This window comes from Scomber japonicus, chromosome 11 (genome assembly GCF_027409825.1).
Source record: "Scomber japonicus isolate fScoJap1 chromosome 11, fScoJap1.pri, whole genome shotgun sequence".
NCBI classification, from domain to species: Eukaryota; Metazoa; Chordata; class Actinopteri; order Scombriformes; family Scombridae; genus Scomber; species Scomber japonicus.
The window spans coordinates 17,205,293-17,225,341 of record NC_070588.1 but is presented as its reverse complement, the minus strand read 5'-3'; the positions used below and the strand labels follow the sequence as shown (position 1 = coordinate 17,225,341).

At 40.9% G+C, this 20,049-nt stretch overlaps 1 protein-coding gene across 1 annotated transcript in view; it reads left to right on the top strand.

Annotated features, from left to right (window-relative positions):
• Positions 1-20,049, top strand: part of LOC128367611 (protein TANC1-like) — a 98,425-nt gene that overhangs the window by 39,762 nt on the left and 38,614 nt on the right. Inside the window, exons 4-7 of the mRNA XM_053328226.1 lie at positions 4,040-4,144; positions 13,590-13,723; positions 16,406-16,595; positions 19,315-19,650. Coding sequence (XP_053184201.1) covers positions 4,040-4,144; positions 13,590-13,723; positions 16,406-16,595; positions 19,315-19,650 — 765 coding nt within the window. The remainder of the gene's footprint in view (positions 1-4,039; positions 4,145-13,589; positions 13,724-16,405; positions 16,596-19,314; positions 19,651-20,049) is intronic.

Genomic DNA, 20,049 nt, shown 5'->3' with positions numbered 1-20,049 from the left:
GAGCATAAAGACGGCTGTTGTGAGACAGCTTTCATACACTGTCTCATTCAAAAAGTTGAAATGTGAAGAAGTCAAGAGTCCATCTTGAAGAATGCTGTGAAAAGTCCTTGATCATTTCCCAAGCATGAACAATCCTCCCTTTGACAGGCATTGACTGGACATTGTAAGTTGTTGGTCATAGGTATCGGGCTGTTTGGTATGTGTGTGTGTGCATGTGCTGATTGATAGCTCCCTGGTCATGGATTCCTGAGTCTCACAGTGAATATCGGTGAGTAAATAGTCCTCTGCAGTCACAGCTCGCCTGGCTGCTTTACCCCAGAGATAGAGTAAAAGAATCCTCTTAACCCTTCTTCTCCCTTATATATATCCTCCCCATGTATATATATACCATATACTTACACAAGATACACATGCACATTTATTTACATGGACACACTTCTACGGAATATTTGAATTACACAATATTTTGGGGGGACTGATCACATGTATGTCCATGACACCATGTATGTCTTTTTTATTAGTTTTTCTATTTTACTCAGCTCTTGTCTTACCTGTCACTCCCTCTGCATCCTTAACATATTTCATCTCTTGATATTTGTTATTGAAGATGAAACATTGATCGAATAAACAAACGAATGTCAACTTTTGTTGGAATTTGATTAATCTAAGTCTTTTTTTTTCAGCAAAATGCCAAACTCTCTCTCCCCCCAGCCTCTCAGTCATGAGGATTTGCTGCTTTTCTCTGTTTTGTGTCATTATAAACTGGATTTCTTTGGGATTTGAACTGTTTTTCTGCGAAACAAGACATCTGCAGATGTCACATTGAGCTTTAGGCAGTAGTTACAGGCCTGTTTCACTATTTTCAGATATTTTATGGACAGAATGTTAAGTCAATTGACAAAATAATGAGCAGATTTATTGATAAGGAAACAAACTTTAGTTGCAACCCTGTTTGTTAGATACTCCATGTGCTGCAGCTGCATACAATAATCCCCAGTTTGCCTCCTCAGCTAACACTATCCTTCAAAGTGACTTGATCATCTCAAAGCCACACAAGTGTTGCTTGATCAGATCAGTAGAATTATATTTTTTCAGTTTCTCCCTTTCTTTACTCTTTTCAAACTCAATATACTTTTGAATCCATCTGCTAGCCTTTCTGTTCTCTAAGGAGCGCCTGCCTGCTTTTTGGGGACATAACAATGAGATATTTCTCATTTGTCCTCTCTGCCAGGGGAAATGTTCAGAATACTGAGACGTAATGCATTTTAATTTGTTGCGTCTGGCTCTGAGATGCAGAGATGTGACCAAGCTGAGAGTTGGGTGGTGTTCTTTTATCACTTTAATTTTCTTCCATGGTCAACTGTAGAATTTGACCAATTAATCTGCACTTAAATGGATTTACTGTGTGGATTTTGTACCCGAGGTAAAATGACATGCACCGCTCATATTTCCCTCTCTGTCATTGTCCTTCAAGGGTCATGTGCCTGACACTTCCATTCCCGCAGACCTTTTCATGCTTGTTATAGGCTGCAATTGCTTATTTGTCAGTGCTTCCATTCAGACAGGCACAGTAATGGCACCCCGTTAAATCTGGAGATGAGATTTTGAATGGAAAAGAAACTCCCCCCTGTGCTTTGTCTAACATGTGCTGATGCTCAAACATCAGAGTGTTGCTGAAGGACCTTTCGCCTCTTCCCTGTATTATCAGCTCCTCAGATGTGGCCGAAAATTACCAGGGATTGCCGGCCACATGTTTGTTATTTCATGTGTGGATCCTGTGTTCCTCCTGGCACTTTTTGTAAACTGAAACTGAACTTAAGCATATGGTTTAGATTATACAAACTATGCCCCCTGTTGTTTTTAGATGGAATACAGTCAAAGGAACATATTAGATGGTGCTCTCTTGGTCCAAGATATTTACCTGAACTAAGTGTGTCTCTCACACACAGCTCTCTCTGTCTGTGCAGTCCCGCTTTAATTGGAGCCGTGTGACTCTTGGGTAATAGGTTGTGCCTGACCATCCACACATGAATGTCAGTTTTCAGGACAGACTCTTTGGCTTTGACTTGGATTGCTTTCGTAGACACTTTATTGGATTGGGCTTATATCACATCTATTTACACATTTAAATTGGTTCAGAGTCATACTGTAACATCTGAAATCCGAACTTCAGATTATAATCACTATCATCACCTTTTTTAAGGATTTTTTTGTGCTCACACTCTAACATTACCTACTGCGACCACAACTTCTAGCTTTTTGACTGGCTTTCTGTCTGACCTCAGCTAATAAGAAAGAGAACAGTTTGCAGAGGCAGCAGCTCTTGTAGGGTATCTAAAGCCCCGTCCCTCACTATGCATTTCAAGTTGCATATCCATAGATGGCACTGTGCATCAAGCTGGCTTTGACTCTCATGCTTGGTTTGTTGCAGTGACACTTGCATATAATTTCCTCTCACATAGCTGTTGTGACCCCTCCCCCACCCCCTCAACGCCCTCACCCCACTTCCACTGTCAGTATCTTTGGCCGTGATTGCAGCTGTGGTTTAAGAAATTGCTCCATCTGATTTCGGAGGATTCTTTGTGAGGTGGGAGTGACTGGTATTGGAATTAGTATTAGGAAATGGCTATCTCTACACTCACATCTAATCTTTATGTTATGACTGGGGTTACACATACAGTCATCTGATAACAGTAGTCTGGATGAGGAGGAGGAAGAGGAGGAGGAAGTTTGGATTGGGTTGCAAAAGGTCAAGGCTGAAGTAGCATGGGAGAGTGTAGTGAAGGGAGGCAGACTCTTGCTATTTTCTATGGATTTATGGGTATGAATTATAGAGTCACGTCCTCTTTTCAAATGATTTTATGCAGTTTAATTTCTGCTTCTGAGTCTCGACTGGAGTATATTTCCTTTTTACACAGGAAAATGTTGGCAAGAAGTAGAGGAGATGAAAGTACACAGCTAGTTGTTCGGGAGATGTTTGTTTCATGGCTTTGTATTTAGTCTAGTGTCTTTCCTGGATTTCCTGCATGTGTAAACACTTCTATTGCCATTCTTAGAAAAGATTAGCAGGCCTCACTCAAAGAAATAAACTCACTGTTGTCTCTTTAGGGCAGATTACATTTTTCTAAAGAATGTGTTGTAGACAACAAGGGAAAATCCTTTTCCACACATAAATATGGACATTTTGTGAAATGAGCTGTGTCTCTAGTGGCATAAGTATGGCAATGGTTTATCATTAAATTCAGCACCGTGAGCTAGCATTCTGCGCGGAGCTGTGGGATTTTCTAATTCTGTCACGGTGTGAGCAGAGGGAACAGAGCAGCCAGCTAACCTTGACTCCTCGCTAAAGATGGTCCTCAAAGCCCCGTACTGCTGTCCCAGATACATCATCTGACTTGCACCAGGACACCTGGACTTTAATCTATCCAACTATATCCTTGCAGCAATAGGAAGGCATACTTCCAAGGGATGGCTCATAGACCAAACGAGATTTAAAAAACTCTTGTATCTGTTTTGCTGTTTCTCACATCTCCAGCATGTGTGTGTTTGATCGCTCATTTTTAAAGTTTCTAAGAGGCTAATTGCTGTGGTTTCCTGCTGTAGTTTACATTCCCAGAGCTGGCTAGCAGTGTTTTACTAGGAGTCTCCAGCCATGCAGACAATATTCTGGGTTGTCAGACAGAGCAGAACTGCTATCAGCACAGGGAGCTGTCTAAGAGAGAGGGGAGAGAGAGAGAGAGTGTGTGTGTGTGAGAGAGAGTTTACGTTAGTTACAGAGTGCAACCAAGCCTATCCAACTAAGACACCACCACCTCTCATCTCTAGTCCCATCTGGAACACATTAATCCAGCAAGAACTCTCTCTCTGTTTCTCTCATTCTGTCCTCTTCTGCATTTCTTCTCCTCCCTCTCTCTGTCTGACGCTCTCTCTTTCTCTCTCGCTCTCTCTCTCTTTCTCTCGCTCTCTCTTGCTCTCTCTCACTCTCTCTCGCTCTCTCGCTCTCTCTCATATTCTCTGTATCTTCGGTTTGTGCTGGCAGGTCCGATCAGGAAGCCCAAATATGTGGAGAGTCCTCGTGTTCCTTCTGATGCCATCGTTTCAGCGCTGAGGAAGGTGGCTGATAACAAGGAGTCCTCCCACAAAGGTGAGTTTTGCCTCTTATCCATGTTTGTCTGCTTGTGTTTTTGTACACTCTGGAAAAAGTTAGACTTTAACAAACTGGCTGAAGAGTGAAATATGTACGTGTCAGCTTTAATCCACAACATTGTGTTCATACTGTGAACTGCAGCTGAATGTGATTCTTGTGTGTCATTGATTATTATTGCTGTTTCCATGGGATCAGGGTTAGTTCTCCATAATTTAAGGATAGCATCAGTTCCTTTATGAGTGGTCCATGTAAATACCAGTTTGTTTGAGCCCTGTTCCTTCATGTACCCTCTTATACAAACACACAATACTGCTGTGTTTATTTTTAAGTGTGTGTTTAGATTAAAAAGGGGTCAGTTTTCCACTGTGTGGGGACACATTGTCTGACCGAAGCACTGGATTTGTTTCACGGAAATGTGATGAGAACAATAGCCTTAATTTTTCAGTCGTTGCTCATGTACGTACGTGTTGATCTGTTTCCACATTTTTAGGAGGTGTGCCTTTTTAGTGTTATTGCTGTTCTCTCCTGTGTTGAGCGTTGTGTGTTTGTGTATGTAGAGGGTAGTGTTCCACTAAGTGAACTGTTTTGATTTCCAACAGAACAGGGTGGGCTCAAATTCCTCCCATAGGTTTAAGTGGAGTTGTATGATGCGTTATCTTTAGCAAAAGGCAGCATTTAAAGCCCTCTGAGTGTGCATGGCTCATATATGCAGACAGTAGTAGCCCAGCACAGCCCAGTCACTGTCGACTGTTACATACCAAGTCACGAGGGTGTGTCTGACATTCAGCTGGCACACAGCAGTGTTTGGGCTTTGAGCGGGCTACCGGCAGATAGTGGACGCCTGATAAATGTTATCTCATGACAGCTGGTGAACGGGCAGTTTGAGCTCATTTTATGAGTTGTGTTCTCAGAAGAAGAAAAAAAGATTTGAGAGAGCTGGTTTGAATTGTTGGAGCAGAAATTTAATTATGGAGAGAATCTATGTGCAGTTTGATAAGTCATGGTAAAATACTATATTTTTAAGTATAAATCTGGCACTAACAGAAAGCATTCCCCCTTCTCACCATACCTCAACACCTTTTTACTATTCCCCATGCAGTGCCCACCTCTGCAGACCTGAGATCCTCCTTGAAGCACTTGCACATAAATATACACATCCCCACTCCCCACACACACACACACCTGTGCTGTGTTTCCAAAGCTTTCCCACCTCTCTCTCCTTGGCTTCTCAACACAGAGTAAAGAAAGGTAATACCCGAGGTGATTTTAAAAAAAAAACAGTTGTGGCCCTTGTTGTGGTTGCTTTAACCCTGTGTACTCAGAACTGCCTCTTTTCTAATTTTGTGCCAGTCTAAAATTACTCTTCAGGCATTATAGCAGGCCTAACTATCTCGCAAGTATGTGATAGATCTATTGACCAAGCCTCCAGAGAATCCATTTGCTGCCACAAAATAGAGAAAGACATCCAACTGCTTCAATCTCAATCATAGAGAGTACATTTTTTTTTAAATCAAGCTAAGACAAAAAATTGAACGGCATTCTTTTAGTCAGCTCCCAATCAATGATAGTGAGACATATTCCAAACTGGTCAATTGATGACAACTAAGAAATTACATCTCACTCTCTGGAACAGTACCCAGCTTTGATATAGCTCATTTTTATAGTTCATAACAGCAGTCTCTCCTTGAACATCTCAGGGGAATTTTACTGTTTTGTAAGTTTGGGAATGACTTTTACATGTTCTCAAATATTGACTCAGCTCTCACAGTGAAGAAATAAACAATACGCCTTCAAGATCAGATAGCTACTTACTTGTGGCATTTACTGCTTTCTTATACAGTTATTTATTAAATGTAATAATCATAAAATAATTAAACTATCTCCCTCTGTCTTCTCTTAGCTGTACTTAACAGGTTAAAGAAGTTTACTGCTGAGAAATGACAGGAACGGGTCAAGTTTTTCAACTAATTATGCACAGTTAGGAGCTGTGTAAAACCTGGCCAACGAACAATGATGGCCAACTGTGATAACTCAGCTGTAGTCAGATGAGGCCCCATGCACAGCTGACAGGCTTTTGAGCACAACTACACATGCTCTGCCTTTTCCTTTTACCCTCCCATGTGAACTCATTTACACCTACAGGATTTGTATTTTTCCAGCGACTTAGGACTACTACAGCAACTTGATACTCTTATATTCATGGTGCACCACGGATTGCATGTGACAAGGATGTCTCCAGTGTTCTCCTTTACCAATAAAGAGAGCATCTTTCAGCCTATGTAGTCACCTACTTCAGAGAGGGTAAACAATGCCGGCTTTTTTTCCCCCCGAATTGCTGAGACAGGATGAAAGGGTTGTTTGACATTGCAGCTTTTGTAACAAGGACAGCGTCAGCATGTGCGATACGGCGCCGGAAGAAACTAAGTTGGAAAAATTCATTGGGAGTTTGCAGAATGAGAACTGTGTGACATTTAGGCCCCGAATCAAGTGAATTTTTTCAGAGATGTAAAGGGGCTTTGTGTGTGTGTGTGTGTGTGTGTGTGTCTGTGTCTGTGTGTGTCTGTGTGTGTCTGTGTGTGTGTGTCATTTTGGCCAAGCATGGACACAATTTCAGCAACATGTGGAGTTTACTTTTAGGTTGGATAGCTTTCCAGTCTCTGTGTTGTGGGCATGCAGGATGTGCAGTAGGCTAAAAAAAGGAAACGTGGGTTTGCCCTACAGTAGAGTTGTTTCTCATAGTTCTGTCTTTGAGGAAGGGTAGAGTTTCTTTTGCATGTGTGTAAATGCAGCGTGTTTTCTTTATTTTAGCTCATGTGTCTGCAAGCACATTTATGTTTGTTTAGGTATGTGCATGTTTGTGTGCATGAGTGCATTTGCAACAGGCGGTCAACAGTCGGGCAGTGAAAATTGTTTCAGCTGTGGTCTCAGAGCTCTGTCTCTGTCAATCAAGACTCAACCTCAGGTCCCGTCCTCCCTTGCCATCACGTCTCTCTCTTGTCCCCCTCATGGGTTTGAAGCCATGTGTGAATTTGGTTAATATGGTCTGATCTTTTTCCTTATTTCCTTACTTCTAGATGTAATCTGATGGAGGATCTTACAGCCACAGCTGAAATCTGGCAGACTGCATGCAAGGAATGTTTTTGCAAATGTACTGTTGGAAACAGTGGTGTCACCGGTGACCTTTTTTTGCACACACCTTAAATTGGTCATTCATCAGATAGTACAGACAACGTGAGATTATTCATATTGTCTTGGTGTGATTCTGTATTGAGAAAGCAAGACAGAGGGATGTCAGGTAGATTTCTTTTCATTGAAGAATGAACCTAGTGGGTCAGTTACACATAAAGCGTCTGTACAAACTGGCTGCATTTGGTACTCAGCACAATTGTGTGATCAAGACCCATTGTTAACATTTCACAGAACTTGCAATGATATTTAGGAAGCTTTCTTCACCACCTCCATATAGGAAAGCAGGAACTTTGAGGCAGCAGGGATGAATGTGGCTGTAGTTTGTTTTTTGTCATTATAGAATATTAGATCTATTCCTCTCTATGCCATATCGGATTCATTGCTGATTTCTTCTTTTAAACAACTGGCTGAAAGTTTGTGTCTTGTTTGTCTTATTTATTGTCTTATTTTCCTTATTTAATGATAAGGTTTCATTCATCTTTTGCTGCTCGTCTTTGGAGGATCCTTGTAGCACAGCCACTGTGGCCTAAAGGGTGAACTTTCTGCATGAAAAAGCTCTGTTGTGATAAATAAAATCTATATCTACCATTAAAACAACAATAATAACAGCTCATTTTACTTGGAGATACTGTATTATCAACAGTCTCACCTTAATATGCTGTAATGTCTCATTGGATACACCATATGTGCATGCAGTAAAGGACATTTGTTGTTCTAACATTATAATGTGCAATAACTGCACTCAGCGTGCTTCGGAGGGCACGTCACCTCGTACCTCTGAACTCAAATGGGGAAGCAGGATGCATGTTCTCATCGAAGGTTCATTAAACAGGCTCCACTGTTGTGGTAATGAAACTCCAGCTGCTAATGAGCACCGGCTGGATTGTTTTCTCGGCAGGGAGAGAGCCGAGACAGCTCTGTGGAGCCAGTCTGTTCACGGTGTTCCCCGTGAACAGACTGCTCCTCCTCCTTCTTCCTTCTTCATTCTTCTATCACTGCACCACAAGGCTGCTATTTCACACCTGCTCATAAACTTCCTCAGGCAGCAGATAACGATGTTGTTTTGTTTTTGCCTCCATTTTCTGTACACTTACTGGAATAACAAAGTGGTTCCTGTCACATCCTTGTTTTTTTTCATTACTTCAGGGTATTGAGGACTCATCAGATACATAGCAGAAGGAGCTCATTTTCATCCAAGGATAAAGTGTTGGGCAGCCATTTTGCTTTATAACTTCCTTTCATCCATATACATTAAGTTATTACCTTATGTATACTTAAAATTTGTTGTTTCCCTACTGCCACAGTTTTATCATGTCCACCTAAGAACCTTAAATATTGTCAATTATATTATGATGTCTTGCTGTCCTTGCTCTCACAAATATTATTGAAGAGCAGTGGTAGAAGAGCAACGTTTCTAAAATCTTTTAGTAGTATATTACGACCAGCAAAGTTGTGTGAAGTCTATTTGGACAGGACCAATTAATAAACTGTGTTAATCGAGATGAGAGTTGTTGTAAGAGACATGAGAGCAATGATGCTCCTTCAACTTCTCATTTTTTCTGGATGGCATTTTATCCACCACAAAATTGCAGGAAGTAGGTTATAATTGTCAACCTATTTCCCAGCCCATTTACTCACAAATCACTTGAATGGAGGTAGTCTACAGTTTGTTAGAAATGTGTCTATAGGTCAACAGTCCATTTATTTAAGCTTGCAGGCTCCTAATAGGTTATTAGTTTCTCTCTCAGTGAAAGGGTTCTTATCAAAGACTCACTGATGCCATTGTCTGCACAAGTGCTTACTTGTGATAGGTCTGTAGTACTTTTTCAGTGACATGTTATGAACCATGATAACACTCCACTGTAATAAAATGTCTAGTTGTCTTTTAGTGTAATGTTGCAGCTGCATTTGGTTCACCTCCAACCAGAAAGTATGCTGTCAGCAATCACACACACAAATACGGAGCTAAAAAATAATAAACAATAATACATAAAACAATATAAAACAATAATAACCATACCACTTACTCGTATACATAACTTTTAAATAGAGTGGTACTTACAGTACATTGGCAGACTTTTACTATCAATAATTGTGGTGAGCCTCGATAAACACCAACAGCAACATATGTTACATTAGCAGCATTACCCAATAAAGCTTTAGATGCCATCAGTTTAGGGGCAGTAGTGGCCCTACGGTTTGAAAAGCTCATCACTGAAATGTAGCTGATTTGACCCACAAACAGGTTGGAGAAATCTGGCAGGGAAAATAATGAGCAGTGCTTCCTCTCTCTCAGTAGCACAGCTGAGATGCCCTGAAAGCAACACACTTGACCAACAACAGATGAGACTGGCCAACAGATAGAGTGAGGTTGTTTCGAGTAGCCTCTATGAATGAAAATAAAGCAAAACTAAAAAAAATTATAAGTACCATTCATTACTATGTAGAGATCTAACTAATGTGTATAAATACTTGTAGTGTCTATAGAAGAATAAATGGCAGCTGAAAATTCTGACTGGCATTCAGACTTCTATTATGTTATCTATTTATTCAGTTTTATCTTTTTGTGCAGCACTTTAGAAACCTTGTGTTTGTTAAAATTGTGCTATATAAATAAAGTGGATTGGATTGAAGTTGCAGATTTCAACCAAATGAATACACGTCCCATCACTCTCCCCCTCCAAGCGAGTTGGAGAATATACGATGACTGCAAAAGTCCCTCTGTAGAGCTAGTGTTTGGTTTGTCCATTCTGGGCTACTGTAGGAACATGATGGTGCAACATGGCGGCCTCTGTGGAAGAGGACCTGCTTCTTGTGTAAATGTAAAGGGCTCATTCTAAGATAATAAAAACACAACTATTATTATTTTCATGGGATTATTCACCAACTAACAATATACTTCTGAATATTATATTCAATTTCTGCCAAGTCCGTTCTGCTAGGTGTTTTAGGCATTTATGTGAGCGGATTGAGCGTCCTTATAAAGAACTTCTTTTCAATATAAGGTCTTGTTTTACTGCACAATATTTGAAATAAAGATGATGCTATTTACACTTGTGTAATAGTCAATTTATTCAGCCTGAAAATCTTAGGCCTATTTGATTATTGCTGTCTTCTCCCGCCTATAGAATATTTCAGTTTCTCAAAATTAAAAGCAAATGCTTTTCTAAGAGGTGGTGCAAATAGCCTAGAGGCAATGCAAAACACTGGCAGCAGAGTAGGTAGACAGGTCAAAGGGTTAAGGTACATGTTATGCAGAGTATCTACTTAGATCTATGTTCTTGTCTGGAATTACTTACAAGTATCTTGTCTAACACATTTTGTTCATTGGCACATAACCAACATGTGCCAAACTGTAATGGCTAAATCTGTTTTGTACAGAAGCCTCACCACCTGTGCAGTCTGCTTGAATAGCTGCGCTTTCTATGTCTAAAAACATATTCATTTTCAGTGATAGGAGTGTAGATGACTGTAGTTAGTGGCTCAGATGGGATAGTGAGGTTGTCCATTAATTGCAGGATTGATGGTTTGATGTCCTTAAGCAAGACACTGAGCATCTGCACTAGATGTAGGGGACTCTTTCCATTAAGTGTTTCTGTTGTTACATACAACAGCCAAGTACTGTTAAAGCTCCATTTACCAACCATGGCAAACTACGTGCCCTCACTGCAGAGTTTTAGGGTGGACTATTTGCTCCCTGATTGTGTTGATGACACAGCAGCAACAGGATTGACCTTGCGTGTGACAATAGGCCTCTTTCATTTAGGGATTGTCTCAGCATGCATGTGATGTTGGCTAACCAACACTTCGTAAAAGCCTTAGGTGAATCCTGAAAATAAGAGCTTGTAGTGTAAAGGTAGAACTTCTTGTTACAACAGAGCCAAGAGAGATGATTTGTGTTGTGTATTATAACAAATGTACAACTTAAAATATGATGTGCCAGTGAGATCCTTGTACTGAATTGGGCGTAGTAAAATCCACAGTGGGATATTATGACTTTCTTCCTGTTGGGAGTACAGCTCTGTAATATTGCTGTCAGTCCTGCTATTGGTGACTAAATTTATGCTGTCCTCATAAGAACATGGACCTCCTCTAATATCCTTTCATTATTGTTGCAATATAACTTGACGGCCCAATGGCAGCACTGAGAGCAATGCTACAGAGACAGACTCCCTATGGAGTGTTAAGAGAGCATTACCCCTTACCAAGACAGCAAAGGAATACATGTCTTCCTTTTTATAATTAGCTATTTGTGATTTTACAAAGGATCTCTGTGGTGTATTATTATATATATATAATATTTTTGTGTCAGCATTAAGGTCAATTTTGGCTTTGATCCTAATAGCCCTTCCCCTTAACATTCTATAAATCTACATCACTGTTAAGGTTTATGTTACATGAAACAAAAAAAACAAAAACAGACCAATTGTTTTTGCTTTACAGCCACACTTTGCATTCATACTTCAACTTAGCTGAGTGGAATTTCTTCTACTGAGTTATAGCTTCATCCAAAGATGCCAATCATAAATAGACCGTACTGTTACTGTAGGTCAGATGATCAGATCTTATGACCCTGATGTTCAGATTACATCACACATGGCCATGAAAAGAAAAATACAATTATTTACATATAAATAGGAACTGAACAACGTTTGGCAGCTCTCTTAACTCCAGTATGAAAAGGTCTAACTGAGACAATCCTTGTTTTAAAGATGAGTTATCAGCAAAACCAAAAGGCTTTTTAAGCATGTGAATTAAATTTTTATGTTATGTGAAATATTGCACCTGATAAAACCACTTGTGGCTGAATGAGGTTGATTGAACTCTCTATGTAGGTAATATGCTATTACGGGCCTATCACATAATGGGAGTTGCTGAAGATGCTATGGTGACATTTTCACAAAATGAGGTACAACAAGACTTTCAGATTACGGGACTACAAGTGTCCCCTAGTGCTTGTACTGGAAGTAATCTTTGGCAGATATAGATAGAAGAAATCCATTTTTATGATAATACATTCATTTCTGTAAAGTCTGACTCTTTCCTCTGTGAAAGAAAGAAATTGCAAAAAGAGCAAAAAAAAGAAGGCTGAGTTTGTCAGTTGTGGCAGCTTTTTAGATGCTTCCTCTAAAGGGTAGGCTACCTTTGAACTGTTTTACACCACCACATTTCACTCGTTAAACAGTTCCCACTCGCCTCAAGTTTTGACCTCTACATTAAACCCAACCTTTTTAACGAGTTGGAGAATTAGCTGACCTTTTGGGTAAATGGATAGCAATTATTGTAATGTATTTGTGTCTATATACTACGCTGGGGCTTGGCAGTATACTGTACTTTATGTGTTTTTATTTAATCAGATTTACTGGCAGCATTATTAATAACTGTGGAAGAAGGAGGATAAAGGAGCAAATGAAGGAGAGAGGGGGAAAAGGTGCTGACAGAGAGCTGTATAATAAGCTTTTGTGCCTTGGAAGTTCGCCTCGCTGTCTCTCCATCAGACTGCCTGCTTCTCTCGCTCTCTCAGGGAATGCTGTGACTCTACTTTAATTCAATTGCCACAAAGATACACAAAGTTTCTTATGTGTTTTCAATGAGTTCTTTTTTATTTTTTGTTTTTTAGTTAAAGCCAACAGGCAATGGGTATGAACAGAAAATAGATTGCAAATGGTCCCTGCCTTGCTGATGGCAACACGATCTTCAAATTACAATTTAAAGAAGTATAAAGACCACTGACTGTGTAAGCTGTGTTGGAGAAAGCCTATGTCCACTCATTGATATTCAGAGCCTTTATGAGTGAGAGCTGTAAACAACCAGAAAGCCCTGGAATTGGCACTCGAGGCATGTTGCAGCACACACTTGCTCGGGCACACACACACACACAAACGTGCGCGCCGTCACTACTTTTTTAACAATGCTAGACATTATTCAGACAGTATTCAGTCTCTTTTAGAACACACACACACACACACACACACACACACACACACACACACACAGACAGACTCACAAGCCAGAGCCGCCACCACACTCCCTCTCTCCCTTTCTCTCTCTCTCACTCCCTCGCTCTTCTTTCCTCCCCCTTCTCCGGGTCTGCACCACATCAGCAGCAGCTGGAGAGTGCAGCAAAGCATTTCAGAGCAGAGCTCAGGAGGGCAGGGCGGGCAGAGTGGCCCTGTGTGGGCCATCCAGTGTAGAGAGGGAATTTACCCGCTAACATTGAGCATTTCTCTCCCTCTCGCTCCCTCTTCTCTAGAACTGCAAGCAGAGAAACAGCCAAGCTCCTCCTCCCCTGCCACTCAGGAACTGATGACAAGGCTGGGCTTCTTACTGGGAGAAGGGATCCCGGGTTCGGCAGGCATACCTATGGACGACAAGAATGAAAAGAAGGTATTTCATTTTCTCCCACCCCTCCCACTCCCTCTCTCCTCCAACAGCAGCTGCTGCCGCTGCTGCAGCACACAGATAGAGAGATAGAGGAGAGAGGGAAAGGATGAGAAGAGGAGGAGTTGTGACAGTGTAACAGAGGAATGGATTTTTTTTTTTTTTTTTTTTGCAGTTTGATTCATTTTTTCCCCACCTGTGCATAATCTTTGGATGGGGATTTAAGTGATATTCCTGGGCTTTTGTTTTGGGAACAACAAACAACGGTAACTGTCCAACTGTTTCTGATGTTAAAGATGTTTGAAAGAGGATAAGTCCATATTTAAAATTGGCTGCATGCGGTTTTATTTCAGTGCAAGCTTTGATGTGTGTGTGTGTGTGTGTGTGTGTGTGTGTGTGTGTGTGTGTGTGTGTGTGTGTGTTTGTCTCCCAGTAACTTGAGTGCTATTCCAGGGGCTCTTGAGTATGTAACAAGAGTGTCTAAGCCTGGGTCCAGAAATAGAGTTATGTTAGGTCTGAGCCTCAATTTGTTTGGCTCTACTAATTAAGCTGGAGCTGTGTGAGGAGCAGAGCAGAGCCCAGCACGCTACACTTCCCTCATTCATCTCGTGTCTCGGACACGTTTTGACACTGTTCCAGCAATTTTTGGGAACATGAAAGAGGCATACAGTATTGTATAAAACATGTTCATTAGATGTCAGAGGAGTAAATGGGCAGTATGAGATGATAATGGGTTTTTTACTTTGTATTTGTTTACATGTGTGTGTTATGTGTGTGTGTAGGTGTGTGTTTTGAGATAGGGGAGAAGCACATTATTGTCATCTGCCAGCAATTCCCTTTTCCTCATACTGCTGTTTTACAACATGTCTTTAACTCAGCATGTTGTTTTTAGCTCTACCTCACAGTGAATTATTAAATGTTAGTAAGCTGTTTGGCTCTCGCTGTGTGTACGGTATGTCAGATGGCTGCAGCCTCAGGCTGGAAGTTGCCGGGCAAAAACTACTGGCACACTGTCACAAATAACAGGTGGGACTTCGAAATAGGAAGTGTTAGGAAAGGTAATGCCAGGCACGGTTGCAGACATCAGAAATTGGAGGCAGCACTACAAACTAGTTACCATCAGCATTCCACAGGTTGATAATCATGCTGCCAGCCACACAGCATCCCTATTCCCTATCCCTATCTATTCTGCCGTTGGTATTCTCTCAGCCTGCCATTGTACAAACATGTAGACCTTTAAACAACCATAATCAGTAGATCTTGAACAAGAGGTCACTCGCATTTCTGTCTCAATTTGGCGAAGCACCAGTGACTCTTGTTCTTTTGTGCAGCCATGTTGATATCCTTGCAAGGCAAACAAAGCAAGAGAATACACATTTCACTGACTGCCATTACATTTCTACTCTCCTTAAACATAACAACCTTCTGCATCGCTTAATTATTATTATATATACAATCAGGAATGTCATACTGTAATGTAATGGTATTAGATGTCTGCAATTATTATTGACATAACTGAGGGATTTTGCACGAGATTTTAAATGCAATTGAATGCAATTTTCTGCATATTCTGAGATATTGTTTAGGTTTGTTCTTCAAAAGATTTTCGGACAATATGTAAAATACAAAAGAGGTTAGAGATGGTGGTTTGGAGTGTGTTTGTGTACACAGCCCTTTAGTGAGTGCTGCTTCAGAAAATAACTGTGAGTGAAAGTATCGCAGGCGAAGTTGGTATGTTGGGGTTGATGTAATTTGAGCTGAGCTTGTAACAGTAGTAGTAACAGAAAATTGATGGGTTAGTTCTTGTGTTAGCAAGACCTCAAATTCTCAGAGACACTGGATCATTGAACCATGAATCATGGAACTGCATTAGATTATGGACATGTTTGTTTGTGTTTTGTTCTGTAAAGTTAGTGCTTTGCCTACCATCCACTACTACCTCTGCATTTATTGTGAATGAAGCAGGATGAGGGGAGGGTGTTGGTTCCAAATGTAATGTGTGATAACCAGACTTAATCTCTGTGGTGTGGAATAGTTTGAAGCCGTCGGTTCTTCAAGACAAGAATAACCTTCCTGAGCTACAGTAAAGTGTAGAATCAGAATACAGTTGAGGGAAGATGGGGAAACAGGACAAACCAGCTTAATTCAGATTTTTATGGTTGTCAGTCAGCTTAAACAAAGATGCAGCTGCTGTTTTGTTGTCACACAGGCTTGATGACACGAGAAAGGTACCTATTGTAACATAACAAAGTAGAGACTTCTTCCCTTGTGAAATTCTCCTCAGGCTTATTTTTGGTTCTTCCAGACATATGAGTGTGTAATTTTTGAGCCTTGCTTCATTTACTGAGCCCTTCAGCTTGTGTGTCATGCTTACATGTGAAAGATTTGTTTATTTGTGAAGGATTTTTTTTTTTTTTTGCATCACCTTCACATGATCCAGGTCAAACAGGCAATGAACATGGATCGCATCATTCTTTACAATTTTTCAATTCACTGTCCAAATATGGTTGAAAGGATATTTTTGTTGTTTTTATTGCTGCTCATGCTGAAAAAATGTGAACATGCTGCCAATGTTGCTAAATAGATTCGGTTTATATTGAATTGACCTCATATTTCATTGACACATCTGATTAGTAGAGCACATTCCTCCATTCCTCAACCCTTTTCTCAATTTCCCTTTCTCCCCAGTGCTCTGTGACAAGCCAGGGTATCAGCCCCTGCTCTACACTGACCAGCAGTACGGCGTCTCCCAGCACTGACAGCCCATGTTCCACACTCAACAGCACAACAAGCCGCCCCCCTCTAAGCCGCTCCAGCCCTTGTGGGACCATCACTAGCCCAAGCTCCACACTTGAGAGCAAAGACAGTGGGATCATAGGTAAAAGATAACAGTCTTTCATATCCTTCAACTTGGATGATGCATGACCAGGGCCACAAGAGTTGTAAGACAGGTTGAACCCATGTCTTTATTCAAGCTAGCTGCTAATTTAACCACCGGTAGGCCAGAGATAGAAAATGGTGGTGTCTGATTCACTTTTGTTTGTTTATATTTTACTGTTACATTTCTATTTGAAGCAATTGACTTAAATAGCATGGACTGATGTAGAACTAAACCATTCAAAAGATGTCATATTCTCAGCTTGCATAACTCTACTCTGTCTGTCAAATATCTAGCATCACCACCTGTGGTGCTTTTGCCAAAATAGTCAGTAACCACGCAAGGAATGCCAGCAATGAGCCAAGTCAGCTGCAGATCCAATGGGAAAGCAGTCTCTGTGAATCAGTAGCTTAGTTAGGAGCGTTAGTAGCCAGCCTCTTAGCAATGATGAAAATCTCCTGCCAGCTTCTCTTTTACCACTGCCAGCTTACCAGTGGCCCCATCAGTTGCTGGGTTTGATAAGAAAGTAATGAAAAAAGGCTCTGCTGACCTCTCGGTAATCTTTTTTGGCATTTATCCTACACAGTACAACACATGTGCACATCCAACACAGTGCACATGAGGTTAGACTATCACCTCCTCAGCATCGCTTATTATCACATTTTACAGTATTTCCCATGACACTCTCCTGTTTCCAATTTGTTATGTCAGAACTATTACCATCTGCACTTTATGATTTAGACCAAAAAGTCCCATCTGCATGCTGTCAGTCATTCATCATTTTGTTGAAACTGCTGCATTTTTTTGTGGGACTGAATATCATTTGTGTCAGATTGTATTCAGCCTCTACCATGTGTCAGTTATTGAGCTTATAGAGAGCTTTTCCGGCATGAAAGAGCATTGAGGTGACAGTTGCCACCGTTTGACGTACTGTATCTCTAGTAATAGGCATGTAAGACATCTGGGGATTTACACAAGCTGACAAGAAGATGACGTAGTCTATTGATGTATTAATCTGTCTGCCATTTCTACACACAAAGCTTCTAATGACTACACACAAATTCATTTTGAAAATGGTTTTTGGTTATATTTAGTGAGCAATCAATAGCAAATTGTAACTCTGTATGATCCTGCAATTATCTTCAGTTGAACCTTGATTGTTTCTCAAGTCTCTTCTAGATTTGGGACACAAGCCGAGAATAAGGTTTAACCTATTCCTTATTCTTGTATGAACTAACTAGAATAGAAAATGTGCTGCTTATTTAGGCGACAGACTGACAGGATTGTTCTGTAGTAGAAACCAATTCATGCCAAAGCCAGACAACACAACAATTTAGATTTTCAATATTGAAGAGTTTACACTGTAAAAATAACTGATTACCATGAGTAAGTCATTCTGTCCCCTAGAACAATATCATATCTTGCTGATTAAAATTTTATGGAAGCTGAGATGGAGTATTCCAACATTGAGCATTTTGGCTGCCGCCCAAGATGAGGCATGCAGTCCTATACCATGTGTTGCAGTCCATCTATCCATTCCAGTGTAAAGCTTCATTACATACATCAAAATGCCTGTTGTTAAACAATGACACAATGTGACAGTAGTCTACAACATCCCATATACTCCCCTTGATAAGACTGTGCAGCTATGGAAAGGAACAAAGGTATGTTGTGTCTACAAGTCAGATTCCTGCCTGTGATTAATATTCCCTGTTCTTTGAAATTTGATTTCAAAAGCGCACTAATTTAGAATTCCATGGTGGAATTGGGAGACTTTGCACTGCCTTAGCATTTACAAATCTGCTCCAAGAGGTGTTTCCGATGATGTACCTGAAGGAGAAGCTGTATCAGACTCATAGAAATGACCAAAACCAGCTCACCCTGGCAAAATGACAAGCTCAGTATATTTTAAAGTAAATAGTAATGTATTTCTTTTCCAGGGGCTATAGCTCAACCAAGTAAGCAATCACAGAAACCGCTTCTAGACTGTAATGACTCCTGTTGACATGCTCATAGCAGAGCTAGATGTGACTGCTATCATGAATGACTTAATATTTGCTCAGGTAAACAGCACAGGAGTCACAAGATCCATGATGTGTTTGATTTATTAATATTAGTGATGATGCAACATGCTGCAGCATTATGAAATTCAGATTAGCAGTGTGTGATGCAAACACAGCCAGCTGGCTAGTCATTTCCAATCCTCTGACTGCACTGATGTTTCTGTATCCAGCTGCTTGTCATTGTGTAGCTTTGGCCCTCCGCTCATATTTTAGGATCGCGTTAGAGGGCTGGGTCAGCCTCAGGGGAGGATTAAGGGATTTGTTCTCATGTAAGCAAAACACCTGTGTGAACTAAAAAAAATGCATTCACTCTATTTTTTAATCTTGTGTATTTATGTATAAGTGAATTTTTTGTTTTATACTACAGCATTGAGTCATTGTTGACATTGCATGATAGAAAAAATAAGACATTAGAAGGGTCTAGACTGAGGAAATGTAAACCCATTTCATAGACTGTCAGTACAAATATAAAATCAGGCGGGGAACAGTGTTTCTCAGCACAATGAAGAAAGGTAGGGAGTTTTTCAAAGCGGAAAGTTTCATTATAGCTCAGCATCTGACCGATAATATACTTAACTCTCACATTTCTTGCTTCTTTCCCTCATCTTACCTCGCTCACATGATTTTAATTCTCTTTTTTCTTTGCCTAATTTCAGCCACCATCACCAGTTCCTCAGAGAATGATGACCGCAGCGGCTCCAGTCTGGAGTGGAGTAAGGATGGCAGCCTGAGAGGCAGCGGGCGCCATGGCCTGGCACAGAGCGTGCGGGCTGACACCTGCTCTCCCGTGGCAGAAGAAGACTCCAACAGTGCCACTGCCACACCAGCCGACACCCCATCCAGGACAGATCAGCAGCAACAGCAGCAGTCCAACACTTCAGCAGGGGCACTAGGACCACCGCAACCATCAAGTCACACACCTGAGGGACCACATCCATACCCACTGCAGACATCTTCCTCCCTCATGATGCCAAGACCAAACTCTGTAGCAGGTAAAAGCCCTTGGTATTTGGTGAGCTCTTGACATCTGTGCAGAGGAGGGAAAACTAGTGGTTCTGTATTCCTTCCCTCTTGTGTACTTTCTCCTTGTAGTTTAGTAACTTTTCTTTTCTTTTCGTCAGTAAAACAGTGACTTTGTGATTGGGTGTCTCTTTGGGTGCATTACATTGTCAGTTAAAGGATGAAGCTGTGATGTGACTTGTGCCTGAGGCTGACAAGTAGCGTGGCATTTCTTGCCGGAGAAAGTGACAGGCACAGAGAGGAAAAAGCACATGTGAATATAAACTGAATAGGAAGTGTTTTTTAAGAAGTCAGGTTGTGCTTTTCAAAGAGGGAAGGGGGGTATCAAGGCAGAAGTTTGGGATTAGGCAGCTGTTGTGCGTTGTGTCCCG